Source organism: Esox lucius, chromosome 4 (genome assembly GCF_011004845.1).
Source record: "Esox lucius isolate fEsoLuc1 chromosome 4, fEsoLuc1.pri, whole genome shotgun sequence".
NCBI lineage: Eukaryota > Metazoa > Chordata > Actinopteri > Esociformes > Esocidae > Esox > Esox lucius.
In genome coordinates this window covers 21,771,078-21,789,693 of record NC_047572.1, presented here as the reverse complement: position 1 = coordinate 21,789,693, position 18,616 = coordinate 21,771,078, and the positions used below count along the sequence as shown (strand labels likewise).

At 45.3% G+C, this 18,616-nt stretch overlaps 1 protein-coding gene across 5 annotated transcripts; it reads left to right on the top strand.

Annotated features, from left to right (window-relative positions):
- Window positions 1–643: 643 nt before the first annotated feature.
- On the top strand, window positions 644–17,082 carry ctbp1 (C-terminal binding protein 1). Of its 5 annotated transcripts, none has more exons than XM_029119372.2 (11): window positions 644–842; window positions 2,008–2,063; window positions 2,689–2,851; window positions 7,169–7,323; window positions 8,298–8,442; window positions 9,852–10,058; window positions 10,626–10,840; window positions 11,080–11,210; window positions 11,628–11,755; window positions 12,670–12,810; window positions 12,979–13,067. In XM_029119372.2, exons 3-10 carry the CDS (start codon window positions 2,794–2,796, stop codon window positions 12,792–12,794), a joined length of 1,164 nt encoding a protein of 387 aa, XP_028975205.1. In that variant the 5' UTR covers window positions 644–842; window positions 2,008–2,063; window positions 2,689–2,793; the 3' UTR covers window positions 12,795–12,810; window positions 12,979–13,067. The 5 variants fall into 5 exon arrangements, with proteins under 5 accessions (XP_028975205.1, XP_028975204.1, XP_028975200.1 ...); XM_029119367.2 differs by having other exon boundaries at window positions 645–842; window positions 12,670–12,790; window positions 12,979–17,082; XM_029119368.2 differs by lacking the exon at window positions 644–842 and adding an exon at window positions 932–1,113 and having other exon boundaries at window positions 12,670–12,790; window positions 12,979–17,082.
- Window positions 17,083–18,616: the final 1,534 nt, after the last annotated feature.

Here is an 18,616-nt window from a genome sequence, read left to right as displayed (position 1 = left end):
GCAGAGATTTGGTGGCCTTATGATTTTTATCATATGTTTTCAGATGGAAAAATGTCCTCTTACACAATTTGTGTACAAGTAAAGTTTATTAGAGAATAATTTTGCAAGAAAAACCTTGTGTCATGTCTTTCTTTCAATTAGAGATGCTTAAGGAATGGGTTGAAGGTTTTACATATTGAATAAAAGTCTAACGAGATAATCTCAAATGGTTATCTGATGTAAGAGGGCTGACTAAAATATTAGAGAGGCAATGTTAAAACATCCACCTGAGAATGGTTCCTGGGTGTATTAGTCAATCAAAAACATGATTGGAACATAGTAGGAATAGGCACATTATTGACTGTAGTGACATCTAGTGGCCTCAGCACATTTATCTAAAAAAAAAAAAAGGTCGATAGGTCATTGAAACCGAATAGTAAGGGTTGAATTACTGTATGAGTTGTGTATGTGCCGGTATCTGCGTGTGTGACGCTGGGCGGGATGTATTTGAAAACAATCGAGAAACTACAGTCAAACTTAATATAGGGCAGTGACCCAGTACAAAAAGTATTTCAACCAAGGAACATTATAATTTGTAATTGTCCAGTCTATCATTAACATTAAATACAATTATCATGCAGCGTGTGCTGTCTGTCCACCGCCATGGAAGGTGAGGGCGCTCTGCCTTCCCCTCCTTCCAGTGCACTGGTGCCTCTCACTCTGCCCGTCACACGTTGTGTACGGCGGCCTGACCCCCCATGAACCGGCGACTTCCTCTTTTTCAGATTTCATGGCGATTGGGAGAGAGGGAAGACCACCGACGCACGCACACTGTAACAACACAACCGAATACTTTTATTGGGGTAAATAATCCGCCGCTCGTGCATTGTTTGGTTACGGGGGTAGTGAATGATGCGCACATAATGTGCACGTTATGGGTATCCACGTTTCCCTGGTGTTCTAGCGTTACTGCATTTCAGATATTCACATTGTAGCGCCATTCGCAATAGCGAATCGGACGAAATGGGCTCCCCCAGTACGCATCTACCACACGCAGACCGTAGGTTAGCTTGTATAGCAAGCTAATTTGCTACGCTAACCGGCCAACGGTAGCTTGATGACTAGCTTTATTTGGTAAATTGATAAGCTAACTAACAATCAGAATACGTTTGAGAACCGTGATTGTGTTCTGGGACTCTTAAAGATCGTTTTATTATATTTTTATGTCATTATGATCGATCTTTAGTGTGTTGTCTGTTTGGCAAGGTTAGCTAGCTAGTTGGCTAATGTTCGTTTACAAGCTAACTAACCAGATGCGATAACAAACGGTCTTAGTAGCCATTGAGCTACCTACTTGCTACTTACGTAGCATAGCGGCATCTGCAGTTTTGAAACTTGTAGCTACCTGTTCGGTTTAGAAAGGATTGTAAAATGCACAGGCTGGCTAGCTTAGTAGCTTCAGTAGGCCTAAACGCTGTAAGACACATCGTCCTAACTGTTTTAGTTTTGGATAACTAGTTTGATAAATCTGCCATTGTTTCCAAATACCTGGGTGTTAATGAGCTACTTTGTTAATAATTATACTTTTTACATGTCACTACAGCAAACGTTTTGGAGTGTTGTCCCAACTTCTCAAAGTCAAAAAGATCCAAACGTTCGGTGTAATAGTTTGATAAGAAATGTAATGATCTTTTATTTATCTTTAGTGATACTGTAACATTATATAAAATTGTAGCTAAACTGTTCGGTTTTAGTCCAGTTAGACCTAGGCTTAGACGAACTACACATCTATAATCGACCGTTCAAGTTGTTTGACAGAGATCATTTTTTTGAATAAATTATGGTCTGGCCTAGTCCAACTGAAATATCCACAAACACATGGTTATAATACATATCGTATTTAAATCAGACAAACCCAAAATACATTTATATATCCTCTAGACCAATACCTTTTGTAAAGAATTGGTTATCTAAATTGTGAGTGAGTGCGGAAGATCCTCTGTCTGATTATGTCTCTTTGCTTGACAGTAAGATCTGAGCAGTCATCGTGAAACACAGACAACAGACACTGATCAGAATTTCTGGTAAGTCTGTTACTTGCCCATGTGGTCTCTAGTCTTTGCATTTATGGCCATGGTCAAATAGTGCACAATGCCTATGTTTCTTCTGTTAAGGTAATCATTGCCTGAATCTCAACCCAAATATTTAAACCACACAATCGCTCAACAAAGGGCTTCTTCAGTTTAAGATTAAACCATTGATCTCACACAACTGGATGGGTGATAGCAATGGTTAAATTGGACTAATCTAGTTATGTCAGAGTAGTTGTAACCAGGAAGAGAAGAGATGCCCTTTCAAAATATTGGCCCCTTATATTTGTATTTACCACAGAGGAAGCAGAAGTCAGAATACACTATTAGCAGTAGTCCAGCTCAGGACTACTATATGCATATAAATGTCCACTACTTTTTTTAAGAAAACATTCCTAGCATTTGATAAGCAGACGCCTCTTAGATCCCCGTGTTATTGTAACTTCTTCTACATTAGTATCAGCTAACCTCTGAGCGTGCTGCAGTAACTGTTATTTATTTCTCAATCACTCCTTTTCTCTTCAATAACCTGTCCCCACAGAAAATATGAATGGAAAAGATTGTTAGTAAATCATTTCACTTTTAAACTGGGAACAACTGTTACTTTCTTTTTTGGTAGGAGTTGCAGTGGTGGTTTTTCGTGCTGGTGTTCTTTTGAAGGGGCTCCTTTACCGTCTGTGCGGTGCTGTTGTCTTGCTGTGTCCTGGATCAGGACTGCCAGCCTATGGCTCTAATGGACAAACACAAAGTGAAGAGGCAGAGACTCGATCGCATCTGCGAGGGTAAGCAACGTTAAAACATGCACCCTTAGAAGCACACAAATGAGTTTCCCTTAAACCTACATTTAAGGCTTATAAACACACACACACACAACGGGTATATTTGAAGATGCACAGACTTCACTGTTTGCTGTAGGGACACTATAATGCGTATTCTCTTACCAAGTGATTCTCACACTAGCAACATCCATTCATACTAAGCCCTTGTCAGCAGAGATGACCCGGTGTATCTGAACACCCTCCATAGATGTATTGAGTGTGTTAAGCTTTCCTAGACTTTGTTGGCGTTAGGCGTCTATCGGGCTGCCGTGTCTGTTCTTAATGATTAGCCTTTTGGTGTGAGGCGTGTCCAGGAGCATGGTGAAGGTTTGGGACAGAGATAGAGATGGTTTAATACCCTTATTTCACTTCCTGTTGGTGGGTATTTCAGTGGGAGTGGTTGGCTGAGCTGTTTTGTCTGAGCTTTGAGAAAGGATTCCAAGGCAAGGTACTCAACTATAAGGCTGACTTAAAGGGGCACTCTGGTCACACGGCACCCAGCTCTTTCAGACCAACTTGGTTGTCAAAAGGTGATCTCAACGTGTCTAAAAGTGGCCTCACTTTGTTTCACACATCACCACTGATCGCAATCCCATTCAAAATGAGGTTCAGGTGTACTGCAGGTGGTTTGGGGAGTGGGACACACTGTTCCCCTGCAGGTAGTCATTTTATTTTGTCTTGATTGGTGTCCACGGTGTTATTTGTTTTTGCAGAAAATAGAGATCAGATGGATGATCGTGTGACTGGTGTGCCCCTGTAATAGATGACATCCAAGAATGATGAATTAGCCTAAAACGTTGTTTTTGGGACCGCCAAAAATAACCTAGAAGGTTACATTGTGTCTGTCCTATTTATTTTAAATTGACCTTGGCATTGCAAGTCGTCCAAAGACTCGCTGGTTGTCTGTATTAAGGTCCCATAATTAATTAATTTAGAATACTGTCCTGTAATGTTACAGTATTCTGGAAATATGACCTTAACTATCCAAATGCAATGGAACAGACAAAGCGGAATAAAATGGTGCCAAATGCAGCTTTTGGTGATGTTGAAATGAAATGGAGGGAGTTGTCTGGAAGAGCCAGGTCCCCTGAGAGAGGCAAGAGGAGCAGGGTTAGGGGTCGTGGCCGTGGCTACACAGGGAAACAGGCCAGCTGTCTCTTTAAAAAACAACAACAGCTAAACCGCCCCCAGCCCAGCCGCTGCCTGGCTATGCTAATGAGGTTATTGCTGGTTGGCTGGCTCTCAATGGAGCCGCCTGTGATTGGAGCCGGGGAGTGGGGGAGGGGCTGGGTGTGGATGACAGCTGGGACCTAGCCAGCCAAGAACAGTCTGACAGAAAGAGCGAGGGAGAGAAAAGAAAGAAAGAACGATAGAGGGAGAGAGCGAGGCGAGTGAGAGAGAGAGAGGAAGACAGGCTGGCAAACTTCATAATGCAAGGTTAGGCTGTGTGTGTGTTTTGTAAAATATCTGTGTGAAAGAGACCTGGAAGATGGCGGGGGAGGTATGGGCTTGGGTGTGGTGTTGCAGAAGACTGTGTGTGCCATTTCCTTTTTGCTCGCTGTGTCCTTTTAGCCGTTAAAGGAATTGAACAACTGTGTGTGTGTCTGGCTGGAGGTTGGGTGGAGCAGGGCTGCATTATCACCCAAACCCGCCCCTCCCCCCTCACCTCTCGCTCACTCTGCTCTCTCACACACTCCTCAAACCTCGAGAGAGGGGGAGAGAAAGGAGGAGGGAGGGAAAGAAAGAAAAGGAGGGAGAATGAATGAAGCGCTGAATGAATTGTATTGTGTGAGCGGCCATGCTTGTGCTCCATAGGTTTTGAGTACGTAAGCGTCCTTTACTCAAATAACTGTGTATGCGCGTGTGCGCGCGCGCGCGTATTTGCTTAATTCTGCGGTTGCCTTTCGTTAATCCGTTCTTTTGAATCCATTGTGATCTCCAGCATGTGGACAGTAAGTTAAAGGGAAATGCTTTTAATGACTTTCAGATTGCCTCTTCCGTAGCTAGGCCCGGGTTAAATGTTGTGTCTGTGTGTGGAATGTGTGTCTGTGTGTGTGTGTTGGTAAGTGTTCTACGTCACAGGAAGCGTCATGAAGGCCCGGCACGGTACACAGGGATGTTGGTGTCTCTCTGTCCCTTCTGGCGTCCAACCTACTAAGAGAATGTTCCAGATACGCATACCCCCTCTACCTCCCACCCAGACCATACACCTGTCACACAGTGCGGAAGGATGCATGTGTATCCATGGGTTGTTTCTGGTGAAGGGGCCCGGATTGTGGTGTGTGTTACATGTGGGTGTGTGTGAGAGATCGAGAGGGTGGGAGAACGAACAAGCGAGAGTGAAGCAGTGTGTTCCAATTCAGAAAGCTATTACGGGTTCATTTCAAAGAGCCAGAGAGCTAAGACAAATGGCAGATATAGAGCCAGAGAGCAAAGACAAATGGCAGATATAGAGCCAGAGAGCAAAGACAAATGGCAGATATAGAGCCAGAGAGCAAAGACAAATGGCAGATATAGAGCCAGAGAGCAAAGACAAATGGCAGATATAGAGCCAGAGAGCAAAGACAAATGGCAGATATAGAGCCAGAGAGCAAAGACAAATGGCAGATATAGAGCCAGGGGGCAAAGACAAATGCAGTCAACCTGAGCATCCAAACATTGGGATTTTTACAAACATTCCAAAAGATGACAAATGTTCACGTATTGGCAATATTTCAGTATATGTGAATCGAAGTAGGTAACATCTGTAACAGTCAGTTATCCTCTAAAGTAATAATTATAATTCAGCCAAGCCCAGTTTGGACTTAATGGGGCACCGTAGAACCCTGCCTCAACAATAACAAGACTTGTCTCCTCGTCTTTCCTTACCAAACGAGAGCGATATAGTACAAGCTAGTCCAGGGTGGTTTAAGGTGGGAAGGATATTACCTGAAGTGTCTAAAGTGAGTATAAGGAGAAAACAAGTCTCTGCAAACGGATGGACGGACTGGCGACAAAGTTTAAATGGGAAATATGGGAAAGATAATTTGAAACACGTCTACTGGTCATTTTTGCTTGTTTTTGTGCTAGCAGTACAGTGAAAATCATACTTACTGCCCCTTTAAGACTTACAAACTAGTGAGTTACTAGTTCCTATGTCAGTCGCACCTAAAATGATTCAGTCCATTTCCCTTTAGCATCTATAATGTGTCTGATTAGCTGCATTTCTCCCACATGCTTTGGAAATGTCCCATCCACTGTGCTGGAACTTGCCAAGTATGTCTTCTGGTGAGCTTAGCTTTGTCTTGTCTCACATTCTGGCCATGAAGTGGTCAACAGTTACTGATTTCCAAGCAAATGTAAATGATTCCCCTTTTTTGAAGTTTAGTTTACCAGACACTCTTAAGGAATGTAGAAAGGAAAACCACTGAACCAAAGTTATATTATAAGGACATTTTACTCAAAGTCGTTATCAACAGTCGATGTGGTAAAAAAAAAATGGCAACAAAGGAGGGGAATTTAGGTCATGACTCGGTCTCCTCCCCCTTCCCGGCACCCCTCATCTCTCCCCTCCTGACCCCATCCCCCAGACATCACCCACCAGACCTCCTCTCCACCACTGGTTGTCACTGCCACCATTGAAACTAGTGCCACGAGCATCTCCATCCTGGTCTCTGCTGGCCGGAATCAGGTTGAGGGTGTTTGTTGGAGCATCATTCGTTTGTCTGAATGTGTTTGGTTGTGGTGAGCCTGGATGTGAACGTCCCTGTGAACCATGCTTGTGAACGTCCGTGCTTTTACATCGCCACCAGTTACGTTTTACTGTAATGGATCCAAAACTAACACACACGCACACATATACAGCTCTGTCAGACTGGTGGGCTAGACAAAGGCCAGGTTGTCTGTGGTGAGGTTTGGTCAGGGACCGTGGTTTGGTGGTAGTAATTATGTCTGACTCCCCCGGTGGGTGTCCTGATCCACACTCCATAAAGATTGTTCTGTTATTAGGCTTTGTGGACAGTCACATCTGACACACATGGTGCTGCATGGTGTTTTTACCCTTCCCAGTGGATGACATTTTGTCCCAAAAAAGCCACATTGTGTGGGGAAACAACCAGCTTTTCTGTTTTCAGAAAAATGGTCCATGTTGCAATCAAACCACCGCTACAGGATTCCAGGTTCATGCTTCAGCCAACCTACCCAGCTTTTGGAACCAAAGCTGCACATAGAATGTCTGGCGAACTGGGTGCCCGTTTCGGGACGCTATATGTTGTGTAATGGTGCCTTGTCCTCCGTGTGCAGGGATCCGCCCCCCCATCCTCAACGGGCCCATGCACCCTCGGCCCCTGGTGGCCCTCCTGGACGGGCGGGACTGTACCATAGAGATGCCCATCCTGAAGGACGTGGCCACTGTGGCCTTCTGTGACGCCCAGTCCACACAGGAGATCCATGAGAAGGTAGACGCACACACTCCCACTCTTACACCTGAAGCACTCTCTCTCTCTCACACACACACAAACACACACACACACTCTCTCCCACTTTTATACCTGAAGCACGCACACACACACACTCAAGGCAGACACACAATGCATCCACACACCGATAAGACCTCATAGACTCGGCTGGAAGCTACACTTCTAAAAAAAAGATGAGTAATTTAAGACTACTTGCCTTCTCCAAGCCATATATTTACTTTAGTACTGATGACATGTCTCTTATACAGCTGTAGTAACAGCCATGTTATGACCTGTGTAACCCGAAGTATATTTTACAAGTAAGGAGGAGGGGGGTGTATGGCCAATATAGCACAACTAAGAGCAGTTTAACCAGGCTGTATTAATGTCCATTATTAACCCCATAGGCGCCGAACAAGGCTGTATTAATGGCCATTATTAACCCCATAGGCGCCGAACAAGGCTGTATTAATGTCCATTATTAACCCCATAGGCGCCGAACAAGGCTGTATTAATGGCCATTATTAACCCCATAGGCGCCGAACAAGGCTGTATTAATGGCCATTATTAACCCCATAGGTGCCGAACAAGGCTGTATTAATGGCCATTATTAACCCCATAGGCGCCGAACAAGGCTGTATTAATGTCTATTATTAACCCCATAGGCGCCGAACAAGGCTGTATTAATGTCTATTATTAACCCCATAGGTGCCGAACAAGGCTGTATTAATGTCTATTATTAAACCCGAAGGTGCTGAATAAGGCTGTATTGTTAACCCTATAGGTGCTGTCAGTTGTTAACCCTATAGGTGCTGAGCAATTAATTACTTATAGATATTGTGAAGGCAGTGGCTACACCAGAGAAGAGACATGAACGTCTCGTTATTCTGCACTTTACATTGAAGGAAAATGTTGCTACGCCTAACTCCTGTAGGTTCTGAACAGGGCTGTATTACTGTGTGTTAATCTCATAGGTGCTGAATGAGGCAGTAGGGGCCCTGCTGTATCACACCATCACTCTCTCCAGAGACGACCTGGACAAGTTCAAAGGCCTCAGAGTTATTGTCAGGATCGGTAGCGGCTTTGACAACGTTGATATCAAAGCTGCGGCTGAGCTGGGTGAGAGAAACGCACAGTATGAAGATGGGCAGGTGTTCCTATGCACATTATACTCCATAAGTATGGGGACAGCAAAGTACGATTAGATCAATATGATGCAGGAGGACGGACTGTCACCTTTTATGTCTGTTTAAACCATGTTTTACCGACTATAAATAACAGCACTGTCAGAGTTCCTTCACCCCATTTCATGTCAGCAGAAGTATTGGGACAATTCAAGTTTAAAAGCTTGTATTTGGTCGCAAATCCCTTGCATAAATTCACAGCAGGGAGTCTGCAATACACTGATTTCACCAAACTCTTGGTATCACCCTTTGAGATGCTTTACCAAGCCTTTACAGAGATGTTGCTTGTTTTGGGGAGTTTCTGACTTCAGTCTCGTCTTCAGCAAGTAAAATGCATTTTCAATAGAATTCAAATCAGGTGATTGACTTGACCAGTCTGCAACTTTCTGCCCATTTCCCAGGTTGTTGGCAGTGCGTTTTAGGTCATTGTCCATTTATATTGTGAAGTGCTGCCCAGTGAGTCCGGTGGTATTTTCTTCTACATTGGTCGACAAGATCCTTCTGAACTCATTCTGCTGCTGCCGTCATTTGTTACTACTTGAATTAAGATGTGTAAACGTGTTCCATAGGGAGCCATGCATGGCCACGACTTCCTCCACCATGTTTCACACAGGATGCAGTATGCTTTGGATAGTCTTCAGTTCCTTTTTTTCTCCAGACACTTGCCATTTTATAAAGGTTCACCTTTTTCACACCTGTCTATAAAACTTAATGTGCATTTTAGCATATTCTAATCTGGCCTTTCTGTTTTTGGTGGTGATCGGAGGTTTGCGTCTTGCTGCACGGCCTTTGTAATTCTGCTGCCGAAGTCTCCTGCGATCAGCAGACTGACACTTTCGCCCCAGCATTCTGTCATCAGCTGCTGTTCTTTGCCTTATCTGACCTGGTCAGTGCTGATTGCTGACGACACCAGTCGATGTACCAGGAAACCCTTCAATCCATTAGAAAACACCCGTGGGATGAATTTCCCAATGCTTCTGCTCGCATGAGTTGGGGTCAGTGGGGCCGTGGTTATTCTTAGTTGGTAAAACGTGTGTTGAAATGGCCAGAAATAAAAGGGGGGGGGGCATTCTGTACGTCTGCATTATATTCGTCTTTTAATCATCTTTTCATCTGCCTTGTGTGGGTTTTCTTGTCCCAGTGCTTATGGAGGTCACAGAACATAAACTCAGTCCATCGCCACTGTGACCTGAGTGGTTCTCTATGTATGGTCAGTAGAAAACCAGCTGACTTCCCGAACTCTCCCCCCGCTTTTTCCTTCATGCCACTGTCTCCCGCTCTTTCCTCCTCCCCCCCCCGTCCTCCCCCCCCCCCCCCGTCCTCTTCCTGACCTCTCGGCTCCAGGCATCGCGGTGTGTAACGTGCCCGCGTCGTCGGTGGAGGAGACTGCCGACACCTCCATGTGTCTGATCCTGAACTTGTACCGCCGCGTCACCTGGATGCACCAGGCCCTGAGAGAGGGCACCCGGGCCTCCAGCGTGGAGCAGATCAGGGAGGTGGCCGGCGGAGCGGCCCGCATCCGCGGGGAGACGCTTGGCATCATAGGTCTGGGTGAGTAGCGGTCCGAGGGCGGGGCTGGTTTTTGTGGGGGACTTGCCCCGATTCTTCTGTCGACGCTGTGCCAGAGACTCTTAACTCCATATAGATACCGGCCAACAACCGCTTTGAATTAGGCCGATTATTTCAGACCAATTGATACTAATGATATTGTTTGTTCCTTTTCCATTCATCCCATTATCAGACTTCTTTTTGTGTCTTGTTATAAAATGTACAGAAATAACTTTTTGTATGATTGCGCTTCCATTTGTTGAATGTGAAGCCTCACCAGCAGCAGCTTTTTATTAGAATTTCTGCCTGAGACACAACAGGCATAGAAAGGACGAAACATCCATATCAACATGGGCCGGTTGTGGTCTATGAATATCGGCTGTTGGTATCACTGCTCTAAACCCTACCGTGAAAACACTCAATGGGTTTTGGAACAGTTGTTAAACATGCTGTCTGGGAATTTAGCTGTAAGCTAAATTCTTTTTTTGCATGACAGCACACCATTTTTAGGAACTGTGCGACCTACAATTGCCAAAGTGTTTCTTTAACTTCGGTTAACCCCATCTGCAGGTCGTGTGGGCCAGGCGGTGGCTCTGCGGGCCAAGGCCTTTGGTTTCGGGGTGATCTTCTACGACCCCTACCTGCCTGACGGCGTGGAGCGCTCCCTGGGCCTTCAGAGGATGGCCACCCTGCAGGACCTGCTCATCCACTCCGACTGTGTCTCTCTCCACTGCAGCCTCAACGAGCACAACCATCACCTCATCAACGACTTCACCATCAAACAGGTCTGGGAACAGACACGGGCTCACGTCACGCTCGACGTACTGGGCTGTTATCGGACATTTACAAGCATGTGAGGGTTTATATGGGGTTACCCTTGTTTGTATTCCATTTCTGGATGAGTCGGGGATCGTTTGTTTATAAATGGAGTTAGGCGACTGTCATGTGTTAGTTGCGTCTTGGATAGTATGTGTTTAAGCTAATGTGTGTGTTTGTGTGTGTGTGTGTGTGTGTGTGTGTGTAGATGCGTCAGGGTGCCTTCCTGGTGAACTCTGCACGGGGTGGTTTGGTAGATGAGAAGGCTCTGGCTCAGGCCTTGAAGGAAGGACGGATACGAGGAGCTGCCCTGGATGTTCACGAGACGGAGCCGTTCAGGTGCACACACATTTTATAGCCTTCATCATTTATGCCTATACCTTTAATTCCTCATTTAATCCAACCTAAAAAGGTGGAAATAGCCTTTTTCCTAGTGGGGAAAGTAACATTGAATTGTCATACCTAAGTCTCCGTGTCCCCCAGTCTCCGTGTCCCCCAGTCTCCGTGTCCCCCAGTCTCCGTGTCCCCCAGTCCCCAAGTCTCCGTGTCCCCAAGTCTCCGTGTCCCCCAGTCCCCAAGTCTCCGTGTCCCCCAGTCCCAAGTCTCCGTGTCCCCCAGTCCCAAGTCTCCGTGTCCCCCAGTCTCCGTGTCCCCCAGTCCCAAGTCTCCGTGTCCCCCAGTCCCAAGTCTCCGTGTCCCCCAGTCTCTCTAACCCCCGTATTAACCGTTCCTGTCTCTGTCTGGTTTCTGTTGTAGTTTCTCCCAGGGTCCCCTGAAGGATGCTCCTAACCTGATCTGTACCCCTCACACCTCCTGGTACAGTGAGCAGGCCTCCATCGAGGCCCGAGAGGAGGCAGCTAGGGAGGTGCGCCGTGCCATCACTGGTAAGACAGTCGGGCTCCCCCCGCGGATGTTGATTCATTCTTTCTAATACAGCTTTATAGAGATGAATGCTCGACGCCTCGTACTCCCTGACAGAACCTATCGGCAAACCCTGAACGCGTCTCTTTTTGCATTACACATTTTATCCCGTTAGGCTTTTTGCATTCACTTTAAATAAGGTCTTTTAGGTGTAGGTCCGTGTTTGATAACCCTGTGAATTTGTTCAGGACAAGTTGTTGATTGTCAACATATTTGCATCAAATAATTGGCTTAACACAGGCAGAGATAGTTACCAGAGTGTTCCAGAGATATTTAAACAATTATATGGATTTAAAAAAAGCTAGAAACATTATGGAATTAGAAGTCTCAATGAAGTTTGTCATTTTCTGTTGCCTGTCATGTTAGCATGGGTGTAAGGATGGGACGCTAGACATACTGTATATTAATAGGATCAGCTAGGCTTTGACATGTGGCTGAATATTTCTGTAGATTGACCTAATTGTTTTTGGAGAAAACCAGCTGTTTTTCTGTCGATTTTTTTACAGAGGCCGTAAAAATGTCACTTGTCGAGACCTTATCAGCATATAAGGTCACTTGTATTAACCAATACCAATATCGGATTTGATCTTGCAACCATTTGTTTTCTGATGCTTGGACTGCCATGGATGCAAGGCTCCCTGCAGCCCAATATGTAGCCCATATGAAATGCATGGTCCATTATTTATCTTAACATTGTTTTCTCAATGCATTATTAGGGTAATAATACTACATATTTCTGGGGTTCTGAAAATGGAAATAAAATCTAAAATATTATCAGCCTTGTATATACATAATTTTTTTTCCATTCCGAAGAATGTCCTTTTCAAAAGTTTGGTGCACTTCTAGATGTCCCAATGCTTTCTGTGGTTCCTGTCAGGTCGTATCCCAGACAGCCTGAAGAACTGTGTGAACAAGGAGTATCTGATGGCCGCGTCCCAGTGGCCCAGTATGGAGGCTGCTACCGTTCACCCTGAACTCAACGGAGCCTCTGCTTACAGGTGAGACCTCAGCAGTTCAGGTGAGCACAGGAGCCCAGCCAGCGAGCCTCATTGGTGTTCTTCCATTGATTAGTGAAACCGGCGCAGTTGAATGACACATTCCGGAAATGGGAACTATTGCATGGGAATGTTCTGTTACAAGTGGACGTTGTGAGCAAGGTGTTGATCTGTGGGTTTTCGTCTGCCAGGTTTCCTCCAGGTCTGATCAGCGTGGCAGCGGGGGGGTTGACGGGGGCTGGGGCTGGGGTAGAGGCTCTGGTGTCAGGTGCCCTGGCTCATGGCATCACCCCCGTGTCTCACCCCCCCCACGCCTCGTCGCCAGGGCAACCCAGCAAGGCCGAGGCCGACAGAGACATCTCCTCTGACCAATAGCTCCCCAACATTCCTCCGGCGCCCCTGGAAACCAACAGCACCAACCCCACCATAACCGCCACCAACCCTCTGATCTCAGGCAGATTGACACTGTGGTCCTGGTTTGATCTGGATCTGTTCAAGTTCCGGTCCTTCAAAATACAGTACCGACCCAGGAGTGACCCGCCCGTCCGCACCGTACCCCCCCCCCCTTCCAGGACCCCTTTCTTGGATGCCCCGACGGAGCCCCATCCATACACCAACGCACCTTCAGCAATAACTCTTCTCAAGGATTCAATAATTGGATTGGTATATTTCTTTTTCCTCCTAATTTTTTGGTGTATTTTTTTTTTTTTTTTTTGTATAAGCAAAATAAGTATTGCTGTTGATCTGTTATGGCTCCAGTTGTTTTTGTTTCTTCGAGTAGCATTTGTGCAGCAAGGTGGGAGCGTGAGTCTGGCGGTCCCTGCTGGCTGTTTTGATCAGTGCAACTTTGAGAGGTGTGAAGGTTTGGCCCAGTGTAAATTAGTGGCTGTCTGTTACCGCTCTTCTTTTCTGTCACGCATCTCCTTTTTGAGAAAAATACAACATGTGTACAAAAGTAACAGACAGCACAACACAACATCGGGTATCTTTTTGCAAAGTAATCCCAGTTCTGTATTGGTTTCTAAGTCAACTAAAGCTTTTACCAGTATGGACCAGGCTGCCTGAGTCTGTCTGTCTGTCTGTCTGTCTGTCTTTCTGTCTAGATTAGGGATGAATAACATCAGTAGAGCTGAGACCTTAATGAAGTGTGTGAAATTTGTCTCCTCTGCCTCTGCTTGGCTGTGTCAAACCCTGAGAAGATCTCCGTTTCGTACTCCTCATGTCCTCTCCTCGTGTTCTCTCCTCGGCTCTTTCATCATTGGGCGTGGTCCTCTGGGGGTAATGGGAGAGGAGTGTGAGGACCGTGAAATCCAGATTGTCCCCCTGTGCCCTCTGTCTCCGCTCCTTCAGATGGTTGGCGATTACCTGCTTCCCTTATTTTACTTGCCCTTTTGAAGATGTAATGGCCAAGCTCCTTTTTCCTGCAGCAGTTACTTCCAGTTGAAAGGTCAGATGAACGGATCATCACGTTACGATAATGCACGCATGGTCTTCTACACATTGATAGTTAGGGGAAAGGTGTCCTCTGTGACGCCTGTCCTGAAATGTGTAACTTCAGCACTGGGGGATCAGCTGGAGGTCAGTGGGTTCGTGGGCGACGTGGCTCTTTGTTCAATGATCTTTTCCTGACCGTGGCTTGGGCCTGGTGGGCGACCCGGAGCAGCACATTTCAGCTGTGTAGGGCTGAAATTCGTCCAGCAGGGGGGGCCGCCGGCATGCCGCTGGTGGGGCTGTGGTCGTTCAGGGAGAGCTGAGGCAGTTTGGCTGCAGCTTTGAGTGGTGGAGGACATGTCTCTGGCTTCCCCCCAGGGTTTGTCAACGCATCCACACAGAGCCGTCGCCCACTGGGCCGCTGACCATCCACCACTGATGATTTTAAATACGACAGAGAAGGGAGTCAAGGACACGCTGTCTTCCTCTTCCCCCAGGGCCCCCAACCCCTCCGGCCCCAGAAGATGTCCCACTCTGCTAGCGTGTTATCGGCCGATTAATAATCCATGCGTCCTTCTTAACATGGGACCTGCCGGTGAGTGGATTCAACCATCCCTTTAAGACACAGGGATCCTTTGTTCCCTTAAAGGACAAAGGGCGAGTGAATGGAGTGTCAAATTCGCACATACTCCTATTGGCTTTTCAAGCGAGACCGTGTTTTTGTCTGTGGGTCCCGCCCGTGGTTCTGTTGACAAGTCGTCGTTTCCAAAGGTGTAGTCCCTACGAGTAACTACTAATGCCGTCGTCGTCCTCTCGCGTCGTATCAAGGGAAAACCTTTTCTAGTACCTCAGTCACAGATATTGAATGTACTTTCAAACCCTTTTTCTTTTTTGTACAGCTTTTTTAGGAGCCTCTTTGCTATTCCTGACCTGAAGGGTTGTGAATATTGTAGCAATGATGACGATAAACAAATGCCCCGCTCAATAGCCTGATTGACAAACAACCTTTTTGAATTTTTCCAGTTTTTTCCACTGTAAAAAAAAGAATATCTCAGGCTTCAGAACGAGTTACTTGTATCCTCCTTTGCCATGGATATTTTCTACTTCATTTGTTTCTTTGTGAGAAAAGAGCACAATGATTCCCCATGACTTTTGATTTCAGCGTCAGAGTTCAGTTGCTCTGATGAACTTCAACCTCCAATTCTACTATAAAGAGCGAACCTGGAGAAATGTCAAAGTGCCAGCTTGATCCGCTAGTTTCCTTTTGTACAACTTTGAACTGGACACCGTTCTGTTCTCCCTTTTCATGCTGCTCATACTATTGTGCGTGTGAGGCATGTTTGGAGGACACGTTTTATTGGCGTGAGGACTGCACGTTGTCTTGTTGTCCACCCTTTGCGCCCCAGTGCTTAATCCTTAACCTAAGTTGCCATTTTGTGGTGGTCAGTAACCAGTGATGTACAGTTTTCTCTTCCTACCAGAGTCTATGAGGACATGGGAGTGTGTGTTGAGATATTAATGGCTCCAGTGTCATGTGACGAGTATATATTTTTAAAATACCCCCCCCGTAGTTTGAATTATGAACATGAATAGAACTCTTGAATGGCCGTTGATGATTTTGATGACGTTCGTTTCCAGTTCAGCAGTACACTGTGTTGTTCATCAACTCTTTTTTCACCTTTTTTTATTTTTATTTGTATGTTCATGTGTAATCAATCACTCTGTGTTCTGCATGTTGTACAGAAACATTTCAGGAATGGAAAAAAAAAACAATAACCTTTGGAAAATTTGAATGAATTGGTTTTTGTCCGTGGCGTACGTAGGGTAGCTGCCCTGTCCAGCCGGAAACCTCCGGGCCTTAACTCCCTGTAGTAGCTGTAGAGCGTTGCCATGGAAACACTCACTGCCTTAAACAGTTGACCACAGTAGGTGGGTTAGGACACCGTCAGATGTCACAACGAAACCTCACTCGCCACTCCCACTAAGGTCTAATGGCTGGGTTTCCTGGATGAGCCCATGCTAACATTTTCCACATGTTGCTCCGTGTGTCTTAGATTCACATCATTTGCTAATAATTTGAGGGCATCAATCAAAATATGCGTTCTATCGATGCGGAAAAAAAACCATTTGAGGTTTAACCAGGTTAACTCTTGATTGAATACGCCCTAAGCGTAGCTGCCCAGTTCACTCAGTGTTACAGACTACAGAGAAGTCCAACTGATATTTAACTAAATCGTATGAAAATGTTCCCTCTTGCTCCAGTGCTCTGAAAGGGTCTTTCACAATCTGCCCCAAGCCCAGGGGGTCATAATGGACACAGGTTTGGTCTGTCAGACCAGCGGAAAATTATAGACAGGATTGGTCACTTTTCTCTCAGGGTTTAAATGCACACACATCCTGCAGTCTCGCTCTCTCTTTCTGTGGGTTTCGTGTTCCTCCCTCAAAATGTAGATTAGCCCCCTGACTCCCAGAAGCTCTCCCTTCAGTTGTTCACCGTGAGTTCGGTGTTTTATTTTTACCTTCTGTTCTTTGGCACTGACATCTAACCTTCATCTAACAATGAATGAATGAATGAATGTTTTAAATGAGCTGTGTGTATTGACGAAATTTGGGAAATGTATTTTTACAACATGAGTTTTTCTTCTTTTTTTTTTTTTTTTGGTCTTTCACTCACTCTTAGTTGTGAATTAATTAATTTTCTTTCACCAGACTGCAAAACCATAAAAAGAGAAAAAATGTTTCCTGTAACTAGGCTCTTAAGCTTTATTTTTGTTTTGTTGACTTTTTTATTAGAAACAATCATGTTTGTTATGGTGACTTCTGATGGTAAACTCCACACCATATTTTAATAAAGTTGTAAAAATGATTACTGTGTTCTTTTTGCTGTTTTCATCTGAGGCACTCTCCCAGAATACATACATTTAATGCAAAACAAAGTGAAAGATATAAAATAAAAATAGTAAATGTACTTCTCTTTCAATGCATCTGATAGCGTTGACAGTGTAGTCTTCATGGCCCTAAACACCTGGAATGTAGGCCGTTTTCACATTCTTGCTACGGTATCTCTAAGACTCGACAATAGTGTAAGCTTGTTTGATAACTGCTGTATTTTCCTTCCGATTATTATTTAAGTTTATGCAGGAACACCTTATACACGCATCAGCCAATGTACAGCCCTTCTGGAAGTTTCCCTTGCTGATCTATCCCAAATACAATAGTCTCTTAGGGGATGTGAGCATCAACTGGAGCTGTGATGTATGCTGAGTAGTTGTGAGGCAGGTGATTTTGGAAAGGTTGAACACCAGGCAGGCTGTATTATTGTTAAAGCTGAGGGGTGCGCTGGCACATGCAGGAAACCAACATTGAGTAGCTGTAGTTAGGGAAACCACTATTTCGATTAGTACCTGAACCACTTCCTGTTATGGGGAAGTCCAACTATACAAATATTGTAGAGCATGCACCTGCAGTAGTGAGTCAGTCACATTCTTAATGTTTGCTTGTTGGATAATGACAATTTGTCATTGACAACGTGTGTATACGTTTTATTGACAATTTATTTGGTTTAGGTCAATTGCAAATCATGATCCCCAGGCCTGAACTGGAGCTGGCTCCGCTAACCAACTGCTTACATCCCCTGTTCATCTTTAAATGCAAGTGCTTAAGAACCCATGGCGTTTTTACGAGTGGCCCAGGGAGGCAGGCCCAGGGAAGCGAGGTACAGCCTTAACACCACCGAGGAGAGGGAACGCCAACCCAAATTGCTACCACACGTACCAGCCGTAATAACAACGTTTACCTTATAGAAAAGAGTTCACAGGTAATGGTTCCATGGCTGTAGGGGAAAGGCTAGGTCCCCCTGGATGCTCACCTAGACTGGTGCTGCGCTGGCAGAAGGTGGCTGCGTGTGCACGTTTGCAGGAAACCTCTATAATTTGACCTTTAGCCGATGCTCCAGAGGGACTAACGTCGGTGAGCACGTATTGTACTGGCCCCCAGTGGGAAATCAAACCCAGAACCCTGCCTTCATCGGCTTCATGCTCTACCTGCTGCTCTTACATGGTACCTTCTAGGATGTGGTGTCATCTGCTTTATCACTAACCCCTTTAAAAATGGATCCTGCATCCTCTGACCAACAATTAGACACACGAGAAAACTTGTTAAAAAATTGTTTCCCCCGCAGATAGATAAAATATGTATATTATCTATTTACAAAACATTGCATCATATATAAAGTGAAATAAGGCTTTTTGCAGATTGCATTGATTCTAGAAGGGACTATACTTAACAGACTATACTCAACAGTTAGCTATTTTTATGGGTTGTTAGTGTGCCAGCAACTGTTCCTGTGTAATCACTGTTACACTGCCAGTAACTGTTTAAGCAATAAGGCACCAGGGG

Coding starts and splice junctions, on each gene's coding strand:
- ctbp1 (XM_029119367.2), top strand. CDS start 2,794: ATGGCTCTAATGGACAAACACAAAGTGAAGAGGCAGAGACTCGATCGC. Junction 8,443..9,851: donor CAAAGCTGCGGCTGAGCTGG/GTGAGAGAAACG, acceptor TCTCGGCTCCAG/GCATCGCGGTGTGTAACGTG. Junction 12,791..12,978: donor AACGGAGCCTCTGCTTACAG/GTGAGACCTCAG, acceptor TTCGTCTGCCAG/GTTTCCTCCAGGTCTGATCA.